The sequence below is a fragment of the Xenopus laevis genome, chromosome 1S (genome assembly GCF_017654675.1).
Source record: "Xenopus laevis strain J_2021 chromosome 1S, Xenopus_laevis_v10.1, whole genome shotgun sequence".
Taxonomy (NCBI): Eukaryota; Metazoa; Chordata; class Amphibia; order Anura; family Pipidae; genus Xenopus; species Xenopus laevis.
In genome coordinates, this window is record NC_054372.1 from 170,998,400 (window position 1) to 171,023,614 (window position 25,215).

General features: G+C 38.5%; 1 protein-coding gene across 2 annotated transcripts in view; it reads left to right on the forward strand.

Moving 5' to 3' along the window:
- Positions 1–12,537: 12,537 nt before the first annotated feature.
- The window catches only part of tnpo1.S (transportin 1 S homeolog), a 65,768-nt gene continuing 53,090 nt past the window's right edge, over positions 12,538–25,215 (forward strand). The window contains exons 1-2 of one of the 2 annotated variants that reach the window (XM_018238701.2): positions 12,538–12,963; positions 20,595–20,670. In XM_018238701.2, the coding sequence (XP_018094190.1) occupies positions 12,859–12,963; positions 20,595–20,670 (181 nt within the window). In that variant the 5' untranslated portion in view covers positions 12,538–12,858. 2 annotated transcript variants of the gene reach the window in all.

Genomic DNA, 25,215 nt, shown 5'->3' on the forward strand with positions numbered 1-25,215 from the left:
AAGTACCCATGTGATGTCTTCTGAGTGGGGTGAGATAAGAGTTATGTAGTATCTGTAATGTCAATTCTTGGTATTTGCTAACAGAAATGGTTTGCATTGTTCTAGTATGGTATTGACGTATTTGAGAGGCATCAGACTGTGGGATCACCGAGGTCCAATTGAGTAGGAAAGAGTCTGATGTTTCAGTTGATAATGTAGTCCTAATTAATAAAAAATGATAAAAATGAGATGTAGTCTTATCTGTATTATATCTAGGCCATAATGTATTTAGCAAATTATCCTTATCTGCCTGAGAAAGGAGTCGTAGCACCTTTGTGGCGTAATGAATAATTTGATTCAGCAGCATATAATCATTAGCCACAAACGGAAATTTTTGAATTATCTTTTCCTTAGGTAATACAGTGGATGTGTGTTATATCTTTAACTATTCTCAGATTTTGGTTATGCCATTCCGATAAAGTCACAGATCACATTTTAATGATTTACAATTTGACTTTTTGAAAATGTTGGAAATACATCCCCCACTAAATTCTATAAAAGCTCCTCTGGTTTTGGTTTACAAATCTTTTAATTTAAATCTTAAAGATTTTTCTGGCTGAAATTCGAATTTTAACGGCTTTGCTGTGATTTTACTTAATCATGGGGAAAAATGTATTTTACAATTAATAATCTACCCCCTGGGATATGACTATGAAGGTTCAAGTAAACCTTAGAACAATAAATTGCTCAGGATGCACTTTTACCATTTATATTATTTATCTATTTTTTTTTGTTTAAGAACTGTTAACGTTTTTAACTACAAAATAATAACTGCTCCATCTGCTGGTGAGATAGACGTTCAGAAGGGAAAGAGAAATGTTATGATGTTGCTCTGCTCAGGAAACAGATTAGAAACCTCAGATGGCGTTTCTCGTGTCTTTCCTAAGGAGAACAACATTGGAAACTGTTCTCTATTCTACTTTTGAACGTATATCTGGTATATCTCTCTGACCGTCCAGTTAGGAATTAGTAGAAAGTTAAGTAGCTCTGGAATGAAAAACCACATGGTTAAACGTTTTGTGATATTGTGACTTTGGCTCCCTTGAGTATAGGTCAATATATTGTGAACCTACATTATTTCAGTATTTAAATGATGCATCTTATAATGCATGTTTGAGGTGAATTAGACACTCTTTGCTGAAATCTATTTACAGAATGTGTGGGTTTGTGCTCTTCTAAGTGTAAGAATTCTTACACTATATAGATAGTAATGGAGTTATTTATCAAGGTCCGAATTTATCTCAGTATTTATAATATCCAACTCCGACCAACTTCGAATTCCCAAATGGACCTTATCTATGAAGAAAAAAGCCTGAAAAATAGGGTCGGGCAAAACTCCGAAAACTTCAGAGCTTTCCCTGAAAACTCTGAATTGTTCTCTGCAAAAACTATGATTTTTTTGGAGTTTTTTTGTGCCGAAACCCCAAAATCATCGGACATCAGCACAGACACTGGGACCTTTCACATGGACTTATGCAGGACCTCGAGTGTTTTTTAGATGCCGGGGTTTTGGATACTGAGTTTTTAGACCATCGGACTTTAATAAATCTTGAAAAATTTGTAGGTTTTTTTTTTGCTCCGAAAACTACAAATTATTCGAGGTTCGGATATTCGGAGCTTGATAAATAACCCCCTAAATGTTTATTGTTAATGTTGTTCTATGAGAAGTTGCCTAAACGTTTCTATTTCTAATCCATCCCTGCTTCTTTGCTATATGTCAATCATGGTAAAATGTGAGTTTAAATAAAATGTTTCAAATCTTTTCAAGTGTTGTAATCTTTATAAAATTAGACACAATCTCACTTTTCATTCGAGTTTTACATTAGATTGCACAAGCTACTCTGCAATGTGCCTGCTTCTAGTGAACATATGAGCACATGCTGGACTGACAACTTCATTAGTGCCTCATTATGTGCTCATGTACAATAAGGCTGCTATGGAGCAAGTTAAATAACATTCATCATAAATAATGGTACAACTTAAGTTTGCATCCCCTATAGATACCATCACTGGAAGTCTGACCCATCTCAACAGCCTGCCTCTTTGTAGTGCTCTGTTTTATAGACTTCTGGCCTGCTCTTCTATTCTAACTGTTTATCTGGAATTGAATTGGGCCTTTGTTTCCTTTTTACTGTCTACCATGGCCTCTGACCTGTCTATTGAATGTGCTTATCTCACCATCATTAGACAGCGATCTCAATCTGTCTGACTACTAACTGGCTTAACTTTCTTGATGTCCTACTTTTGCTCCAGTGTTGCTTCCAAATTTATCTTCTTTAGGGTGACGGCAGAGACAGATGTGGAGATTTGGGGAGATAAGTCGCCTCTTCTTCGGGGTACTAATTTTCCGGAATTGCCTTCCCGCCGGCTAGACTCTAAATCGCTGGCAGGATGACACTCGAATCGCTTCGTTTTCCAAGTCGACTTTTGAAAATGAACTGCTCCGAGTGTCATCCCGCCAGCGACTAAATGTCACCAAATCTCCACGTGTGTCTCTGCCATAAAACACATGATAACCTCAATACCTGACTTCCAAGGTAAATGCAGGGGTTATAGGCAACTTTGCCTTTGAGATGAGTGCATATTTCACAGTATCCAGAAGCCCAATTATTTAGTTTTTTATTTGCAAGGCACTACACAGCTAGTTTATCCATTGAGCATGTGAGTGTAGGACTCTTTTATAAACACTGAGCAAAATTGCCCCATGGCAGTAACCCATGGCAACCTTCCATTCATTGTTTAACTAGCAGCTGTATGAAAAAAGCCAATCACTCACGATTTTAGAGTTGAGTTCTCCTTTAATATTACCAAGACATTTTGATACAATTGCTTCTATTTTGAACTAAACTAAGGTCATGAAGTACTTTATAACTCTTCATATTTACACCATCCATGTTAGTTGTCTTTCTTTGGACACTAAAAGGCACATCCTCAACTGAAGAAAAGGATAGTTTGAATTTCTTTTGGCTTCCATGGAAAACTTTCTGCAGCTCATGAATTGTCTCAGAGCACTGCTCGAGGCAATACATGTAATAAATTACTTTAATTTCAGTGTTATTAATTAATTCTTCAACTGTGAGAGGTCACACAAATCCTTTCAGTTTAGCTGCTTTCCATCAATCTGTTCAACTATGCACGGGCTGATTTCCAAATTACAAGATTAGCAAATGCTGCCAACTGCTGAGTATCTGCAAATGTCACCAGATTTGTTCAAAGATGTCCTTCTCATTAACTGCTGTAAATAGTGCAGAAGTACAGCTGAAATGCAAGTCCTATGTTCTCATTCTACTGAAGCATTGAAGACAGCAACCATTATACTGTGTGAAACAGGGATGTGGGTCATAAACAATAACTAAATGGAAGATTGTCAATTCCAATATCTAAAAAAATCAACAGCCCTTTACAATTAATTTGCACATCTTTCAATGTTGTGTCACTGGTTCCCGAGGACAGCAGAGAATGATTGTCCTGTCTAACTCTAGATACAACAACTGCTATCTGTTACCCTTGAAGCACACTAAATATAGCTCTGTTACAAAACACACATATGTAGAATTTATCTGACTCTGCTAAGTACAGCTTAATTAGTGGAGGCCAGATGTCAACATGGATCTCAGTTGACCTCTGATGCTCTGTATACTAGAAGCACATGAATAGTGATGGGCGAATTCGCAGCGATACGGCCACAAAAATTCGCTGGCGCCGGCGCCGTTTTGCAAGTTTTTCGCCGTTTCGTGAAATTCGCAAATTTTTCGGCGAAGCGAAATGCCACAAATTCGCCCATCACTACACATGAACAGTTCTGCATATATAAGGATACAATACAAGGGGGCAGATTTTCTAACCGGCAAAAATTCGCCAGCGTCCACATTGCACCCAGCCCAACACTTCGCTGGGAGAAAATTCACTCAGACTATGCTAATTCACAAAAATGTGGAGTTTCATCATGGGCGCCGAACGCTGGCGACTTTTTGCTAGCGTTAATTCGCCAATGCAAGCATTTTATAGTAAAGATGCGCTAGCGTTCATTTCTGCCTAGCGAAACTTTTCTAGGGATCTTGTGCTCAGCTCAATTTGCATAGGGCGGGAAATTTAAAGTTGTATGGACGTCTTTATGATATATGTGCATAAGAACTTACAAGTTACACTTTTTAAAACACATGTCCAAGGAACCTTAATAAAGACAATAGAGTTATTCTAATACCCTACACATGAGCCCACTGTAAAATTAATGTAACGTATGTTTGCAAATGTATGGGGAAAACCGGTTACCCAAGAAAAAGTTTGTTAGGTCTTTTGCAGGCAATCAGGCTGAAAAAAAGGAAAAGATGCCAGCGTTTTTTGAACTTTGATGCATTTTTTCACAGAATATAATCTAAGTGACAGAAGATTGAGGAAGATCTAGCTACTTTAATGCATCGAGAATGGAGTCACGTCCATTCGCGGGAGTGAATTGGCGCCTGGCGATGGAGTGCGAATGACCGCTAGTGCCTGTCTCTTTCACTAGAGAATAGGTGTCTGCGCCCGTTAGTAAATTGCTGATGTCCCTGCAGGCGGTAGTGAATTGACGCTAGCATTAGCCACTTCACCCTTTGGTAAATCTGCCTCTATAGTTTGGCATATTCTTCAGTTACATTGGCTACACACAAACAAATATCTCTTTGAATACAATTATAACTACATTGCATCAGAAGCTAAAAAAAACAGGTAGATGAGTATAAATAATAAGTATGGAATAGAAATGTCTATGCATATCAACATACCCTTGCTGCATAAGGAGCACACAGAAAATAACCATTGAGCATAAGTTTTACAGCATTAGAAAAAAAAATTCCCTTTCTTTTCCTTCCAGTCCCTTCAATATAGAGCCATTTTCTTCATCTAATACCTAACATATTGAGCACTTTGTTTTCTCTAATAATCCTCCCATTTCAAAGGTACCATGTTACAGTATGAAAAGTGTAGAAAAGCGTGGCCATTGTGTTTTCTATTGGTATCACTGATTAATATATTGTCTGGTTAGTAATATGTTTCAATGAATTGTCAGTATGTGTTGTCCTCAGGGGAGATTTTAATTAGGGTTCTGCAGGGTGGCTGACTGTTTTATACAGTTTACATGTCTTTATTATTACTAAGAACTACATTTGGACAGGCTCCAAAGCCTTTAATACATTGTAACAGGGGGATTATTTATTATGTAATAACTATTAGCAATGACACTCCCAGCACTAAATGTTTACTTTTTATCCTAAACATGTAAGTTAAACTATGTGACATAATTAGAACATGCAGAAACACTAAGGGAGATACAATGGGATATTCTAGCTGATGCAAATACAGTGGGTGTTGTTATAGGCACATAGGATTCTCTTGCCAAGATGCACAATATCATATTATAATTAGAACATCCAGATGGCTTGAGGAATCATGATGTATTAATGAGACTTGAGCACTAGACTGAATTATGGCAGGCCTAATATACAGAATAATGGATTAATGCTTAACAAATTCAGCCCTTTCATTTGAACATTGAAAGTCATTTCAAGAAGTTACAGGCCCATCCTCTCCATCCTTCAGATGTCAAAGTTTTGTTCTTTTACTCTTTTGAGTTCAATTCAGGGTCTGAATCTACACTATTGGCCATCCTCAATTGAGGCACACTTTTACAAGGAAAGTAATTAACATGTAGGGGCCCATTTACTTAGCTCGAGTGAAGGAATAGAATAAAAAAAACTTGAATTTCGAATGATTTTTTTGGCTACTTCGACCATCGAATTGGCTACTTCGAAACGAACGTTTCGAACTAAAAATCGTTCCATTCGATAGTCGAAGTACTGTCTCTTTAAAAAAAAAAACTTCAACCCCCTACTTCGCCACCTAAAACCTACCGAGGTCTTCGACCTAAAAATTGATAGAAAGCCTATGGGGACCTTCCCAACTTTTAGGTTGAGGAAAAATCGTTCGATCGATGGTTTAAAATTCGAAGGATTTAATCGTTCGATCGAACGATTTTTTCGTTTGATCGAACTATTTGCGGTAAATCCTTCGACTTCGATATTCGAAGTCAAAGTATTTACATTCAGCAGTCTTTGACCTAAAAATTGATAGAAAGCCTATGGAGACCTTCCCAACTTTTAGGTCGAGGAAAAATCGTTCGATCGATGGATTAAAATTCGAAGGATTTAATCGTTCGATCGAACGATTTTTTCGTTTGATCGAACTATTTGCGGTAAATCCTTCGACTTCGATATTCGAAGTCAAAGTATTTACGTTCAGCAGTCGAATATCGAGGGTTAATTAACCCCTGATATTCGACCCTATGTAAATCTGCCCCATAATATACTGTTAACATACACTCGTAAAAGCTGTGTGCACTGGTGTAACTATAGAGGAAGCAGGCCCCGCAGAAAAGGGGTAAGTAGAATACAATGGTGTTTTTTCTTCTATGTAACTTTTGTCTTTTCTCATTTTTTCCAGCTTGAATGGCTGCCACCATGGCTACACAAGCAGCTTGTTTATATAAACTATAGAGGTCTTTCTGAAGCAAACATGCCAGTTTCACCAGTATATTATATATACTTTGATATACTTTAGTTTTTAGAGTTACTGTTCCTTTAAAGAACACAAACAGATTTATAATGCAAAACATGTTTCCTTATTTTAAAGTCTAATATTTTTTTTATATATACATGCATATCATCTATTATCCAGAATGCTTGGGACCTGAGGTTTCCCAGATAAGGGTTTTCCAGATATTTTTCTGTAATTTGGATCACCATACCATAAAAGGATAACTGTCATGGGAAAACATGTTTTTTTCAAAATTCATCAGTTAATAGTGCTGCTCCAGCAGAATTCTGCACTGAAATCTGTTTCTCAAAAGAGCAAACTGATTTTTAAAAAAATTTTTTTTTAAATCTGACATGGACCTAGACATATTGTTAGTTTCCCAGCTAACCCCAGCCATGTGACTTGTGCTCTGATAAACTTTACTGCAAGTTGGAGTGATATCACCCCCCCCCCCGCAGTCTAACAAGAGAATTATGGGAAGGTAAGCACTGCGTAACTTGATGGCACTATATATATCTATCTATATATATATATATATATATATATATATATATATATATATATATATATATATAGCCTGCCTGGAGTTGAACCAGTCACCAAGGGTTTTCTGGCTGTCTGCATGGTCCTGGTTCACTCCTATTTCTATCTTTATAATTGCAAGTAGGCATGGATTGTTTAACCTGTTACCAATCTGGCCAAAAGTGATCACTGCAGTGTAAGCCATTAGTCTGGCTATAAAACCCCCTGCTCTGCACTGACTCAACTCACTGGGCCAGCATAGGTCTATTCTCAGATAGTTTCTGGGTGTGCTTGTGATCTGATTTGCTGACCTTTGCCTGTCCTTAATCTTTGCTGATTCGCTAACTAAACCAACCTTGTCTGATTACTGACTAATCTTCTGGATCCTGATTCTGTACCACGCTGTCTTTTGGTTTTGACCGCTGCTTGTTTATAATGACTATGCTCCTGGATCCTGATCCTGCACTGAACTGTCTGACTGGTATTGACCCTGCCTATTCCATGATTACTCTCTCTTTGTTCCTTGTCCTTCCTGTATACGTTACAGTTCCCTTGCCTGCTCAGAAGTTCCCCCTTGGTCCTCACACTTTAAGACCTGGTGGCATCTGAGTATTGGAGGGCTCCTCCCGAAGCAAAAGGTGGTTGTTAAAGGCATAAGCGTGAGCTGAGATTTGGACCTTGTTCTGAGTTTTGGGATACTTAAAGGGATTCTGTTGTGATTTTTATGGTGTAGTTTTATTTTTATTTTGTAGTTTTATTTCTAAATTACGCTGTTTACATTACAAATACATTACAAATAGGTCAACCATATAAAATATTATTCCTGAACCAACAAATGTATTTTTTCTAGCTATAATATTGGTGTGTAGGCAGCTATCTCAGGTCATTGTGCCTGGACCTGTGCTTTATGAAAGAGCCATATCACAATGGAACTGCTTTCAGATAAGCTATTGTTTCTTATACTCAATGTAATTGAAGGCATTGCAGTGGGACTTGAATTTTTATAATTGACGGCTATTCTCATATCTACCAGGGAGCTGTTATCTGGTTACCTTCCCATTGCTTTATTGTTAGGATGCCAGGGGAAGGGGTGATATCACTATAACCTGCAGTACAGCAGTAAAGAGTGAGTGAGGTTTTTAAAAGCACAGATCACATGACTAAAGGAACCTGGGAAACTAACAACATATTTAGCCTCATGCCAGAAATCAAAATGAAATATAAAAAAAAATCTGTTTGTTATTTTGAAAAAACTGATTTTTAGTGCAGAATTCTGCTGGAGCAGCATTATTAACTGAGGCTTAATACAGGAAAATAATACTGTTTGCATTGTTTCATGATATTTCCCAGTAGAGACTTTGAATAAACATGTGAGGCTCTTACTATTTCTTTGCCATTACTGGTCAACTTTGGGTGCTTCTTATAGGGGTATTATCATATTGGCAAGAGATGAAAAGGAAAGGAGGGGTAATAGAATTTATTACAAGGCAGAATCTGCAAACAGGACAAGAAGCATCTTTAAAATCCATGGCAAAGCTCTTCAAAAATATTTTTTCATTCTGTTACTAATATCTTTAATCTGTAAGTGTCTAGTCAGCAGCTCATCAGTTTGATAGAGAAATGTGAAAACACACCACTACAAAACAGAACTATATCAAGATCTACAATAATAATACAGCAATAAATCCTAAATCCATGCACAAATAAATCAAATACAGGAAAAAAATCTACAATACAAATGGACATTATATAATTTTTTCCCATGAGCTATTCGATGCTGGACAGATAAAAGGTCCCATGAACAAACAATGAACTTCACGTTCAAGATCTTTTTTTTTTTTTTAATGGATAACCTTATTTTAGGAAAGACATCTGCCTCCATAAATTTTCTTGGAACATAGACTGACCACACCCCCATTTCCTTGTTGATTTTAGAAAAACAAAACATGCAAGGAACAGTAGAAATCAAACAATTCATCTCCCTCTGAGTCACCCTAAAAGAAACTACATTTAAAGAAGTATTTAAACTTTAATTTTAGAAGTAGCGGTCAAAGGGGGCATTTGTATCAATGATTTGGAGAGTTCATCACCAGAGGGAAACTCCTTAACTAGCTGTATAGGAGTAGAACTTGATGGTGTACGTTTTTGCTAGAGTTAATAATGTCAAATCCAGAAACATGGTGTTAAACGGGCAAAATTGCCAAAAAAACCCTGAAAACATTTTTGAAGCAGGTTTGCGTTCAAAAAATGACTTTCCTGTAACAACCTGGAATGTGTCTATGTTACACATTGTTGTAACCTGTTGTTGTTGTTGAGAACCAGTATACACAAAAAGATTTTCCCGTCCTGGAAGACTCCATGTCAGCACTTACTGGGGCTCATTTAACAACACTGGGCAAATTTGCCCATGGGCAGTAACCCATGGCAACCAATCAGATTTCTGCATACATTGTTTTACTTGCAGCTGGCTTTAAAAAGCTAATTACTGATTGGTTGCTATAGGCAACTGCCCATGAGCAAATTTGCCCAGTGTTGATAAATGAGCCCATGCCGTTTCTGTGTACATTGCCACCTGAGGCGGCTCCAGTAATGCCGCCCCCCCAGCCCGATTCCATTTCTGGGGGGAGGCAGCAGCACTAGTGCGGAGAGCACAATTACAGTTTAAAAAACAGAAATTCGGCTCTTAAATGCACAAGGAGCGGCATTTTGCCGCCCCTTGAAACCTAGCGCCTCAGCTCGCCTCATTGGCGGATCGCCCCTGAATGAGCCCCAATGTGTATAGCCCTGTCCACTGCTCTCTTCATAAGAACCCACGCCAAAGTTACAAACCTAAACTTCCTACACCTAAAATCCCTGGTTGTTGGAAAATGTTGTAGTTATCTGTACTTTAAGGGTAAGGGCACATGATAAGATTCGGTGAGATTTAGTTACCTGGCTACAAATCGCCTCTTCTCCGGGCTTAATCTTCCTGAAAAGCCTTCCCACCGGCTAGAATCTAAATCGCCGGCAGGATGGCACTCGGAGTGATTCGTTTTCAGAAGTCGCCCGCAGTTGCCTCACGAGGAAACGTTGCGCGACTTCAGAAAATCAAGAGATCCAAGTGCCATCCTGCCGGCAATTTACATTCTAGCCGACGGGAAGGCTTTTCGTGGAGATTAATCGCCGAAGAAGAGGCAGTTTTACTTTGCTGTAAATATTGGAAGCTAGTCACCAAAATATTTATTCAAGTGGTTTCCCTTTTGTCTCTTCAGATAAAATGACCTCACATGAGCTGACCATGTCTGCCAAACAAACAGATCTCTACCAAATTCAGCCACCCCTGTGTGTGACAATCTGCATTTGTTGACCCAGGACCAGGTTTGGACTAGGATTTTAAAACAGACTCTGGCATTCACAGATTGCCAGTCTAGGCCTGCGTTAGGACTAACAATCATATTATATTGATACAATGTGCCAATGTGGTACTCACCCATAGGATATTTCAAACCTGCTAGACAGACATATGATTTTCACTTAGATATTAGGCAAATATGCTAGGCTGGTGAAACCTCAGGAGGGCAGGGTTGCCATCTTTGACCTTGGCAAAAACCAAACAATATACAGTTGCAGGAGGATGACATCGGAGGCAATTCAGTGACATTCAGGGGTGGGTTTATGAAATTTGGGGGCATATTTATTCCAGGTGGAGGTAAGGCCATGACTTACAAGGTGGTAACTGGTAAGGTCTGGTTCAGGTCTCACAAGGCTGAAAACCAAACAGACAGTTGTGACCCGACCAGCCTTGAGGAAAACCAAAGGTATATTCTTATGGAAGATGAGATCCTTTTCGTTATAATGGAGGGTTCAACTTCAGAGTTTAGGCACCGCAAGACCTACAGACTTTCATAAATCAAAGATAGGACTCTGGAGAACCAAATTGCAGTTTCAGTGATTCATTTATTCAAAAATGTGCACGACATGTTTCGAGCCTAGTGGCTCTTCCTCACTTGAGGAAAACCATACTATACAGGTCAAAATTGAATAGGTGCCAACCCTCATAAGGAGGGACCAAGTCAGAGACATTGTTAAATCTGCTTTCAGGGGCACTCTATAATAACTCTGCTGTGAAACACACCAGTTTTCTGTAAAAATATAGTCTGGTCTTACTTAATCATGTGAAATTTGAAATCATGGTAAATATTTCCATATACACTTCTGATTATGCTTATCGCTTAAAGAGAACTAAACCCTAAAATGAATATGGCTAAAAATGCCATATTTTATATACTGAACTTATTGACTCTTTGCAGCTTTCAAATGGGTGTAGCTGACTCCCTTCTAAAAAAACAAATGCTCTGTAAGGCTACAAATGTATTGTTATTGTTGCTTTTTATTACTGATCCTTCTATTCAGGCCTCTCCTATTCATCTTCCAGTCTCTTACTCAAATCAGTGCATGGTTGCTAGGGTAATTCCATAGTTACTTAGATGGGTTAGGACGCAAATTGAAGAGCTGCTGAATAAAAAGCTAAATAACTCGAAAACCTTCAATGATAAAAAATGAAAACCAATTGCAATTCGTCTCAGAATATCACTCTCTACATCATACTAAAAATGATCTCAAAGGTGAACAACCCCTTTTAAAAAAGCCACCAATGGGATACTGTTTTTCAATACGCATCAGTTAATAGTGCACTGAAAGCCATTTCTCAAAAGAGCAAACATATTTTTTTATATTCAATTTTGAAATCTGACATGGGGCTAGACATATTGTCAGTTTCCCAGCTGCCCCCAGTCATGTGACTTGTGCTCTGATAAACTTCAGTCACTCTTTACTGCTGTACTGGAGTGATATGAGCCGCTCCCTTTCGCCCACGGCAGTCTAACAACAGAACAATGGGAAGGTAACCAGATTGCTCTCTGATACAAGATAACAGCTGCCTGGTAGATCTAAGAACAACACTCAATAGTAAAAAGCCAAGTTCCACTGAGATACATTCAGTGACATTAAGTAGGAGAAATAACAGCCTGCCAGAAAGTATTTCCATCCTAATGTGCAGGCACAAGTCACATGACCAGGGGCAGCTGGGAAACTGACAATATGTCTAGCCCCAAGTCAGATTTCAAAATTGAATAGAACAAAATCTGTTTGCTATTTTGAAAAATGGCTTTCAGTGCAGAAGTCTTCGGGAGCAGCACTATTAACTGATGCATTTTGGGGAAAAAACATGTTTTCCCATGACAGGATCCCTTTTTTCCCTTTGGGAAGGGGGCGCCCCTATTTTATAAAGCACCGTCTATTCTATTAGCACAGCAGCTGAAGACAATTATCAGCATCAAAAAGGCTAAACTTTCTATTCAATACCCACTCCCTCTCTAGTGAGCGCCTGAAAGCAAAGAGAAAGAACCAGCCTCGCTCTGAAGCAGAAATCCCGTTCTCACACTGTCTGTGCGTGATTTGCGTGAGGTGTGTGTGCCCACCGCCCACTCCCTTATAAAGTAAAACATCCCGCGGCGCCCCCTAAAAAATGTCATTCCCTGTACCCAAGGCTGTGCGACTGAGGGTACTACTGACGTCATACGAGAGAGACAGGCACTGATTGCCTCACAAGCTCTTCAGTCCATCTGGCGGGCTCTGGGACCGCTCCTCCATCCTGTCTCCCACCGTGGCTCCGCCCCTCACACTCCTCCCTGTTCTCGCGCTGCTGCCGTCGCTGTCGTGCCGTGTGAGTGTCCCAGCGCGCTCAGCATGGAGTACGAGTGGAAGCCGGATGAACAGGGCCTCCAGCAGATACTGCAGCTTCTTAAAGAGTCCCAGTCCCCGGACAATAACACGCAGCGAGCGGTGCAACAAGTATCCTGCCTGTGACTGAGGGAAGACAGGGACCTGGCGGGCTTTTCTAGTGAATGATGGCGGAGGGCAAGGCCTTGGGCCCGGGGTGCTGCCGGCTGTTATGAGGTGCCGGTGGGCTGTGCGGGGACTTGCTGTTTGCTGTACGGAAGGAGAAGGCCGGAGCCTAAAGTACATATAAGACATGCGCTAGAAGTGCGTGCTTAGGCCTCTGTGCCAGGAGGTGAGCGGGAGGCCCAGGAGGGGGCACTGAGGAGTGGCAGCCTCATCCTTCTCTGCGCTGTCCCCCTCTCTTCCAGCTCACTGGTTAATAAGGAGTGAGTCTGGTTTATGATGGGGCTGGATTGTATTTAATACTCCTCTGATTCTAGTCATTGTATCTCTTGAGCAGGGCAGGCCTCCATGTGAATCCAGAGAAAGGCCTCTTCTTGCCCATCATTATCACGCTGGAGATGGGAATTGTCATTTTGCACTAGATAGTAATGGCATTAGTCGTGCAGTTCTGATTGGTCTTGTTTCACTTGAAGTGACCGAGCAGATAAGAATATTCAACCCCAGGCCAAAGTTTAATGTAGAACAGAATTAAAAGTAATTATATGAACAGTGCTCAGAGCTGTCATCAGTTATACTATCAGTTATAATCACCGGTGGGATTCGTTTTCTGAAGTCACCCGAAGTTTCCTTGTGAGGCGACTTTGGAAAGCGAATCGCGCCGAGTGCCATCCAGTTCGGAGAGATTAGTCGCCCCGAAGAAGAGATTACTCGCCGCGAGACTGTGCCCGACCCTTAAAAGTAAGAGGCAGTAAGGGTTTCTCTTTGTGATTTTTGTCTAAATGTTTCCCCAGTATTGTAAAGTATAAAGGTCAAGTTGCCTTCTACTATCCTCACATATTAGAAAAGGGGGTACATTAAGCTTTATAATACACAAGGTTCAGTGTATAACTGATGGCATAACTGAACACTGTGTATATAATTATTTTTACATGATATTCTTGGCTTGTGCAATATATAAATATATAGACTTAAATAATGCAAATTATTTATGAAAGTGTGCAAAGTGCAACGTACAGACTGAAAAAAGGACAATAGCTTTAGGCCACAGTTTGTGCATCCCCTTTCCACATTCTTAGTCGCAGCCTTTTTGCACTTGTGATTTTGTGTTGTCTTGTGTATTTGGCTACTGGCACTGCATATAGGAACGGTTGTTTTTGGTTATCACCAAGACCTACCCCTCATGTTATGCCAAGGGCACAAGGTCTTCTGGTGCTATATAATATTGCTGTAGAGCAGGCATTTATTACAGAGCTGTATTGGTCTGCCTTTTTATTTTTATTTTTTAACCAATGTGCCAAAAAAGTCACCGGTTCTACATGGATATAGTGGATAGTTTCTCTGTACCATTGCAATAATTGCTCTTTACTAGTGCAATATCTTATAATTTAGCTTTTCCGGTAACAGTATTTTTGTCTGGAAAAAATAGAATTGTATGGAATGGTAATGCATCTTTTTTTTTTTACTTTGGCAAACATGTATGTTACATCATGAAAATACTGCATTGTTTAAAATATAGATGTCTGTTGGCAGATACCAATTTGCTTAAACCTGTTTATGGTGTTTATTTGTGCCCTTTTGAACAACTATTGGAACTTGCATAGAAAGATAAACTAATGGATATATGTTTGCTATTTTTTTTTTTTTTAGAACAAAGTCTATTAGCAAAGTAAACTTCCTATTGTAAACTTAAGTTTTTGTTGGACAGGAAGCTGCTTGGCTTTCCTAATGTTAAGATACGGTAAAAAAACAAACAAAAGATGTAGAAGATGTTTAACAGGTGCTAGATAGCATTAATTAAATATATGCTTTCCTATAGGATCAGCACTCCTACACCATCACTGTCTAAAGCTGCTCTGTGAGGGGGGTGGTTGCCAACACTTTAACTGTTATAAATTGATGCATTTAGTCAGTACAGTTCTTACCCTTGTCTAGAGTCCTGCAGCGGTTCGGGTACCCGCGGGTTACCTGCAACAACCTGCTGTACCCTGTGGGTTTAGGCTAGAAGTTCCGGGTATAGACGAGGTTTGGCGGTTCTGTGGGTCGGGCCACGGGTCTTCTCCATAGCGATTTTTACAAATTTTTTCTGATCACGCCTACTTCTGGTGATGTCACTTCAGGTTTACAATGACAACACTTCCTGATTCTTGATGGTCCGCGGGTCCGGGTTGCGGATAAGGTACTTGGGGGTCGAGCAGGGTAGCAGGTAAGAATGAGGGTTGCGGGTCTGGGTTGTGGATTGCAGGGTACGGGTCAGGTACGCATTCCAAAAAATGGACCCGCGCAGGACTCTACCCTTGTACCTGTTGAGCCCTGAGTTTCATTTAAGGCAGCTGTTAGAATTGATACAATAGGTGCTAATATTACAAACATACTGCTGAGAGATGTATCAACTAAATAGCAAATTGGAAAAGTTCAGATGCTCCTGGATCACTGAGCTGCCAGACTGAATGAGTCATGAGAGTGCACATTAATTCATGTTTGGAAGAACTATTTGAAATATACAAAAAAAAAAAAAAAAAAAAAAAAAATATATATATATATATATATATATATATATATATATATATATATATATATATATATATATATATATATATATATATATAGTCAAATACAAGAGTCCTCTGCACTCAACCCATTATCAATATATTTAAGACAGCGACATTTTGTGCATACTGCTACTAAAAAATGCCTTACCCTTTAAACAAAACAGGGATTGTTTGTCCATATATTGCAATATATTTAAGCTGGCCAACTACGTCAAAGTCATCCCATATCTGGCCAGTCCTATGCTCAATTTTATCTGATTCATTAAGAATTCTATTGCTTCATTATACATTTTACAAAGGGACTAGGTATTACCTGCAACTTAACTTGCTGCTTTCAAAGTAAACCTCCATACTTGGCTGCCCTTTTATTAGACACCAGTGGGATCACCTGACTATAGCTGGGAAGGGTGGGAGCTACAACATAGAGCTGGTCACTGCTCCTGTATAAACTATAACAAACAAGGGAAAGTTGTGCTCACCACTATTTTTTAAAACCATTAGGCAGGGGTGCAATGAGGCTGTGACCACAAAATACATATAGTCAAATACAAGAGTCCTCTGCACTCAACCCATTATCAATATATTTAAGACAGCGACATTTTGTGCATACTGCTACTAAAAAATGCCTTACCCTTTAAACAAAACAGGGATTGTTTGTCCATATATTGCAATATATTTAAGCTGGCCAACTACGTCAAAGTCATCCCATATCTGGCCAGTCCTATGCTCAATTTTATCTGATTCATTAAGAATTCTATTGCTTCATTATACATTTTACAAAGGGACTAGGTATTACCTGCAACTTAACTTGCTGCTTTCAAAGTAAACCTCCATACTTGGCTGCCCTTTTATTAGACACCAGTGGGATCACCTGACTATAGCTGGGAAGGGTGGGAGCTACAACATAGAGCTGGTCACTGCTCCTGTATAAACTATAACAAACAAGGGAAAGTTGTGCTCACCACTATTTTTTAAAAACCATTAGGCAGGGGTGCAATGAGGCTGTGACCACAAAATACATATAGTCAAATACAAGAGTCCTCTGCACTCAACCCATTATCAATATATTTAAGACAGCGACATTTTGTGCATACTGCTACTAAAAAATGCCTTACCCTTTAAACAAAACAGGGATTGTTTGTCCATATATTGCAATATATTTAAGCTGGCCAACTACGTCAAAGTCATCCCATATCTGGCCAGTCCTATGCTCAATTTTATCTGATTCATTAAGAATTCTATTGCTTCATTATACATTTTACAAAGGGACTAGGTATATATATATATATATAATTTTTAAAAACAAATATATTCGACTCTCCGTTTGGCTTAATGAAAGCAACCAGTTTCCATTTGGTCTGTAAAATGCAGAATTGCTCGTCGATAATGTATTTTTTGAAAGGCTTTTAAAGGCAAGGCTGGACAAGTGCTATGAGCATAGGCATGATGTGTATTTCATGTCAAATGGTTTGTGATTATGTAAGTCCTTGGCTGAAAGTTTCTTATGTTTTTAATTAGCTGCATATTGATTTTGGTTGTGAGTTTATCTTTTTCAGATGCATATATATATATCGACTGAAACGTCGAATCAATAAATTACATTTTTTGCTTCAATATACTTTGATCTAATTGTGTGAATCCTGTGAATGTCATCACTATTGACTTATTATATAATATATATATATATATATATATATATATATATATATATATATATATATATATATATATATATATATATATATATATATATATATATATATTATTTGCATGAGCACCCAGGTCCTTCTATCATTGAATTTTGTTTTGTGTTAGTGATACACTTTTCTATATTTTTCCCCAATGTCTCTTTTGATTGATAGCTCCATGGCTTTCCAGTGAAGTAGCTTATATGTATTTGGTTTTTTTTTTTTTCTCGAAATAACAGGGTTGTTAATGTGGAACATGTAAATCTAATTTTATAGTAGTGTTCCTTTAACTAAATAAGAGGCACTTGTAGTGTGGTATCACGCCTGCAATTTGATATATCTATATTTGCTATTAATATTCTGTGCACAGCTAACTTGTTTAAAGTTGCTGAGTTACTTTGCAGATGCTTGGCATTTTGGTTTAAAGGGGCAATATAAACCTTTGTTCTGCATGAGCAAAATAAGTAGTTTTTGTGCCAGAAATGTATATTGCATATTTTCACAAAATGAGGAGACCTATGATAAATTAAAAAAAAACAAACTAATTTTGTTTTGGCGATAATTATCCAGTCCCAGTCTGTGTTTCAAATGAAGTGGTGGGCGTGTCCTAATGGACCCTGGCAGAAGCACAGTAGCCAATCACAGCCCCGCTGTCATACAAGCTGAGAAAAGCATCTGTTCCCTATCGGGTCCGGTTCGTTGCTGATTGGTTCCTATCCTACAGTGTATTGTGCCTAGTGCTGCCAGCTCCCCTGCCCATGTATTATGCAGTGTAAAACTAAATAAGCCCAAAAAACTGTGTAAAATAAATGGCAAATTTATCAAGATTTGTGTAATTTTACGCAATGTGAGCAGCTGCTTTGCCGCCATTCTTTTACAATGCTTGATCATCGGCATTAAGCTCAGATTCAAAAGCAAGCAGTTATGACCCATGCCCCCCCCCCCCTTTTAAGTCACTGATTAGTTACTGCCAATCAGTAGAAACCAAGAGAGCTGCAAAGCAGGAAGTAGTGTTCTGGCTATTATGTTACACATCCAGTCACTCCAGCCTTTATACATTACATTTTTGCCTAACTATCTATATTAGAAACACATTTTTATTTTGCACAGCCTATCTATTTACCCAGATTTTATTTTCATACTGAACAATTCCTTTAAGATATATTCTTCCTTAAAGGAGAACTAAAGGTTAACTAATAGAGTATAAATATTGTACAATTATGTTTTTGGTACATGGAAGCTTAGAAACCAGCACACTTGGCATCAGAATTTAATAATCATCCCTGTAGCATCAACTTATATGGCAAGTAAACTTCATTTTGTGCTTTATGATAACAACTGCTCATGTGCGTGTCACAGACACCCCTAACAAAATCCAAGATGAGAAACTCATGTGACAATGTAGAAGTCCTGGATCATTACTATTATAGAGCTGCGGAACCTGTAGGCTAGTTTAGTAAATTCAGTATGTAAAATGTTATTTATAGCCATATTGAATTTTGGGTTTAGTTTAGGGGCAACACACCCTATTGTCCAGTGTGAACTCAATGAATGGGGCTTGTGCTGAATGTACATTGCTTATTGTATTAATGAAAAAACTGGAGGCACTGTGTGTTTGGTCCTTGTAAGGTAGATGGGGAACAACTAAGCCCCTGTCTAAGGCTAGTGGCATACAGGACTGTTTATCCTCTTTTGGCACAGTGGAGCTCATGGGCGTGCTATCTTCTGGATCTTCGGTCGTCTTCGGATCCTCTTCCCTTCGCCAATTTATGGAACTTTTCTGTGCATGCAGAGTTGCCACTTATACTCCACTGCTCCAATTGCACATGTACCCAATACCGCCTGGTCATCAGCCCCTTACTGCTACTCTGCCTAAATATGTGAGAATGATGTTAATAGTCTCTTCTTTGGAATAATGTACAATGCGGACAGAAAGCAGGTAGGAGAAACTACAGAGGGTAGTGGATGGAGTTTTTCTTTTTGGAGGGGGTTGTTTAGTTCTCCTTTAACTGAAGTGCTGACCATCTTTCTGGCAAAGATACAAGATAACTTGTATTATACCCCAGGCTGTGAGGTGATGACGGATATTTTGTTATTTATCACGCACATTTTTAAAGGAATTGTTCAGTGTAAAAATAAAAACTGGGTAAATAGATAGGCTGTGCAAAATAAAAAATGTTTTTAATATAGTTAGTTAGCCAAAAATATAATGTATAAAGGCTGGAGTGATTTGATGTATAACATGTCAGTCACAAATCTACTTCCTGCTTTTCAGCTCTCTTGGTTTACACTGACTGGTTACCCTGGCTACCAGGCAGTAACCAACCAGAGACTTGAGGGGGGCCATGTGGGTCATATGTGTTGCTTTTGAATCTGAGCTGAATGCTGAGGATCAATTACAAACTCACTGAACAGAAATGTACCATGTGGCCCCCCTTCAAGTCGCTGACTAACTCAGAGTTATAGAGCTGAAAAGCAGGAAGTTGGATTCTGGCTGTTTTATTAGACATCTGTTCACTCCAGCCTTTATATATTACATTTTTGGCTAACTAACTATATTAGAAACATTTTTTATTTTGCACAGCCTATCTTTTTACCCCAGTTTTTATTTTTACACTGAACTATTCCTTTAAAGGGCTTTACAGATTAATCCAACATGGGCATTGCTATTTTAAGTAAGACGTATAGGATGAATGAAAAACTATAATTTTGTAAGCCTTTATGAGTAATATTTTATGTTGCTTTTACATGGTGCTATATAAATTATCATCTTTAAAAATAGCCCATTTATTAGAGCTCCCTATAGATGTTCACTGGTCCCTGTCCGTGTTTTAAATGAGGGGTGGGCGTGTCCTAACAGTCCATGCCAGAAGCAAAATAGGAGAGGGATAGCCAATCACAGTCCCACAGTAGGAGGGGGACAGCCAGTCACAGTCCTGCAGTCACACAAGCACAGACAGGCTTCAGTTCCCTATCAGGTCCTGCTAACTGCTGATTGGTTCCTGTCTTACAGTGCAGTGAGCTGAGTGCCATCGACTGCCCTGCACAGCCTGGGAATTCAGGGAACAGGAAGTGGAAGAGAAGGGAGGGATTATTAGGGTTTTTGCAGAAATATTCAATAAATCAGCCTGAAACACTACTTTAAGCACAATTCTTCTATATCTAAATGAGTATAACGCATTGGTACGTTCTTATGTTTTACATAGAATATCAACTTGAATGCACAGAGCCACATTATGCTTTAATATGTTGGACTGTGTAACCAACCACAAATAATGTAACAACACTCCATCAGTGCAAATGTTAACTGGCAGTAATAATCCTTGACTTTACATTATCTCAGAAATTGGAGCAGCTGAACCAGTTTCCAGACTTCAACAACTATCTCATTTTTGTTCTCACTAAGTTGAAATCAGAAGGTAAGTAATATATATGTTTATGGAATCCTGTTTGGCTTCATGTGATGGTATTGAGACTCCTTGATGTATGCATTATATACAGTTCCTATATACATTCTAAAACCCTTGACCAGTTTCCTCATTCTCCTGAATAAAAAGTCCTTTTTTTTGCTTGTGGTATTTTTATTTAAAATAACCGAAGCTCTGTTTTTTTTTAATGTGTCCTTCTTATATAAGAAAAAAAATGATCTCCCTACACTTGGAGGTGGTTCACTTTTGAGTTAAAGTTTAGCATTTTATAGAATGTCCTATTTCTAGAAACTGTGCAGTTTATCGTCATTATTTGTTTTATAGTTTTTGCCTTCCTATTTTACTTTTTCCAGCTTCCAAATAGGGGTCACTGACTTTTTATTGTTTCTATTCAGGCCTCTCCTATTTATCTTCTAGCCTGATTGCTAAGGTACACAAAGCCCAGCAACCAGATAGCTGTTGAAATTGCTGAACGAAAAACTAAATAACAAAATAAAAATCAATTGTCAATGTTTGTTGTACTAAAATTTAATCTAAATTGAAAACCCCCCTCAATTTTCAGATCTACCTTTTGCAGCTGTAATAATCTTAAAATATAACATGTACAGTGGTGTGAAAAACTATTTGCCCCCTTCCTGATTTCTTATTCTTTTGCATGTTTGTCACACTTAAATGTTTCTGCTCATCAAACACATTTAACTATTAGTCAAAGATAACACAAGTAAACACAAAATGCAGTTTTTAAATGAGTGTTTTAAATGGGTTTTTATTATTTAGGGAGAAAAGAAATCCAAACCTGTGTGAAAAAGTAATTGCCCCCTGAACCTAATAACTGGTTGGGCCACCCTTAGCAGCAATAACTGCAATCAAGCGTTTGCGATAACTTGCAACGAGTCTTTTACAGCGCTCTGGAGGAATTTTGGCCCACTCATCTTTGCAGAATTGTTGTAATTCAGCTTTATTTGAGGGTTTTCTAGCATGAACCGCCTTTTTAAGGTCATGCCACAACATCTCAATAGGATTCAGGTCAGGACTTTGACTAGGCCACTCCAAAGTCTTCATTTTGTTTTTCTTCAGCCATTCAGAGGTGGATTTGCTGGTGTGTTTTGGGTCATTGTCCTGCTGCAGCACCCAAGATCTCTTCAGCTTGAGTTGACGAACAGATGGCCGGACATTCTCCTTCAGGATTTTTTGGTAGACAGTAGAATTCATGGTTCCATCTATCACAGCAAGTCTTCCAGGTCCTGAAGCAGCAAAACAACCCCAGACCATCACACTACCACCACCATATTTTACTGTTGGTATGATGTTCTTTTTCTGAAATGCTGTGTTACTTTTACGCCAGATGTAACGGGACGCGCACCTTCCAAAAGGTTCAACTTTTGTCTCGTCGGTCCACAAGGTATTTTCCCAAAAGTCTTTGCAATCATTGAGATGTTTTTTAGCAAAATTGAGACGAGCCTTAATGTTCTTTTTGCTTAAAAGTGGTTTGCGCCTTGGAAATCTGCCATGCAGGCCGTTTTTGCCCAGTCTCTTTCTTATGGTGGAGTCGTGAACACTGACCTTAATTGAGGCAAGTGAGGCCTGCAGTTCTTTAGATGTTGTCCTGGGGTCTTTTGTGGCCTCTCGGATGAGTTGTCTCTGCGCTCTTGGGGTAATTTTGGTCGGCCGGCCACTCCTGGGAAGGTTCACCACTGTTCCATGTTTTTGCCATTTGTGGATAATGGCTCTCACTGTGGTTCGCTGGAGTCCCAAAGCTTTAGAAATGGCTTTATAACCTTTGAAATTGAACTCAGGTGTGATAAACCACAGTTAAGTTATTTTTTAACAAGGGGGGCAATCACTTTTTCACACAGGCCCATGTAGATTTGGAGTTTTTTTTCTCCCTTAATAACGTAAACCTTCATTTAAAAACTGCATTTTGTGTTCAATTATGTTATCTTTGACTAATAGTTAACGGTTTTTGATGAGCAGAAACATTTAAGTGTGACAAACATGCAAAAGAATAAGAAATCAGGAAGGGGGCAAATAGTTTTTCACACCACTGTATGTATCAATAGCATATACCAATTGTTTGTGAAGAAGAAATCCATGAAAGAAAGTGTACTTTAAAAATGATTCTAATAAATGGAGCTCTCGGTTGCTACATGGTTTGGGGGCTTCCCATCCTGCTTTATCAGGAGGAATAATTGCCCAACCTATTTGCCCCTGTGTGTTAGTATAAGGACAGCTGCAGTTTACTTTTAATTTGAATTTATTTTTATAATAAAGTATTGCCCTACATATTGCACTTTTAATTGTTTTATATAAATACTTCTGAGACACAAAAATGTGTCAGGACAAGCATATTTAAATTTGAAGTGCTGTCCTTGAATTTACAACAGTGTAAGTAGCCAGCCAATTGTATGGGACGGAATCCCAGTGTGAATATTTGTATTGGTGTTGTGAACTAAATAAAACTACAGTAGCATGCACTTCTTTTCTCCAACATTTATTCAGCACAATTAAAGGAGTTGTTCACCTATGTGGTAACTTTTAGTATGAGGTATAGAGTGATGTTCTGAGACAAATTGCCATTGGTTTTAATTTCATTACTATTTGGAGTTTTTGAGTGATTTCATTTTTCAGCAGCTCTCCAGTTTGCAGTTTCAGCAATCTGGTTGCTAGGGTCCAAATTACCCTAGCAACCATGCGTTGATTTGAATAACAGATTGGAATATGAATAGGAGAGGGCCAGAATAGAAACACGAGCAAGAAAAAGTTGCAATAACAATACATTTGTGCCCGACTAAATTTGATCTGATATGGGGCAAATGGACTGCACTAGATAATCTGATACATACCTGAGCTAGATAGATGCGGTTAGCAGGTCGGGAAGGGATACTGGTCTAATTGAGATAGATGATGATATGTTGTGGGTTCTAGAAGACTGATAGCAATGTGACAATACGACCGATTACACTGCCCCCTCTCTCTTATGGACAGACACCGACTATGCACAAACTGACCTAGGTAATAATTGGAAGCGTACACATGGTAATTTTTTTTTTTTGATTGTAAATAAAATTTATTTTTTTGTTTGTTGAAAATAAATAAACAGAATTTTGAAGAAAAAAACCCCAATACATTTGTAGCCTTACAGAGCATTTGTTTTTTAGAAGGGGTCAGTGACCCCCATTTGAAAGCTGGAAAGAGTCTGAAGAAGGCAATTCAAAAACTATAAAAAAAATAAATGACAAACAATTGAAAAGCTGCTTAGAATTGGCCATTCTATAACATACTCAAAGTTAACCTAAAGGTGAACCACCCCTTTAAGGCATATGTTACATCAATGTTTCGGTTTATTGTCCAAAACCTTTTTCCAGATGCATAACCATACAAAACCAGAATTTAAAACCATTGGGCCTCCGGCATGTCTATCTATCTATGCTCACACGAGTGTTTCTGCCATGTGGCAAGACTAGCACCTTACCTCAGGCAGCAGTTTCCCAGAAGTTTCCAGGGCCGGCAAAAAAACTGCTTCTGGTATCTTTAAGAGCCAAATTTTGGGTTATTTAAACCCGAAATTCTGTTTTTCTAGTGCAGGGAGTGCAATTTTGCTCTCTATCAATACACCCCAGACCCCCACCGGTGATGTAAAAGTAAATGTGGGGGGGGGGGGGGGCAGCATTGCAAAAAAAAAAAAAAATATATATATATATTTTGTCATCTCAGCAGTATATGAATACACAGTGAGACGAAGTGGCTCCAGCTAGTACATATCACAAAAAGGCACTTAAAAATACACAATAAATATTTAAACATGAAATGTGCAATATATTGGCAGAAATTGGATATATACATGTGTAAACCTTTAGAATTGTGCAAATAAATAAACTGTTCACAGTTCAGGTGTGTCTGGAATGTAGTGGGAGAGTATAATGTGTCTGAGAGAGAAACGGGAAATGGGAGGCATTATTCTTAATCCGTGTGTGTTTATTAGGATCCTGCAAGTGTAGATTTTAGTACCCAGAAATTATTGCCTTATTATTCACTTACATTCTTACAGTTTGATGTAAATTGGTTCAAAAAACTTCTGGCTCTCTCAGTTATCAGGGGAACACTAATCATGAAAAAGAAATAAACCAACTTTATTTGTTATAGTGGTCTTTGATTGGGATGCATCAAATCTAGAATTTGGTTTGAGATTCGGCTAAGATTTAGCCATTTTTCAGCAGCATTTGGATTCAGGCGAATCCTAGTGCCTGGCCATTCCGAATCCAAAAAATGACACCCTTTTTCATCCAAAATGTTTTACCCACACGTTCTCTTTCCCCTTGTTTCCATAATGTAAATATGCAAATTAGGGTTTCGGATTCAGTTCGGTATTTGCCCAAATCTTTTAACAAGGGTTTCAGGATTTTTTTCTTGAGGGATTTATTGTTAGCAAGCTTTCTCACTTATTTTTTCATGTTGTAAACAACTCATTCATGCAAGACTAATTGCAGGAACAGTTGGTTATTATTATTGAAAAGGTATATCTGAGATTTTGGTGAG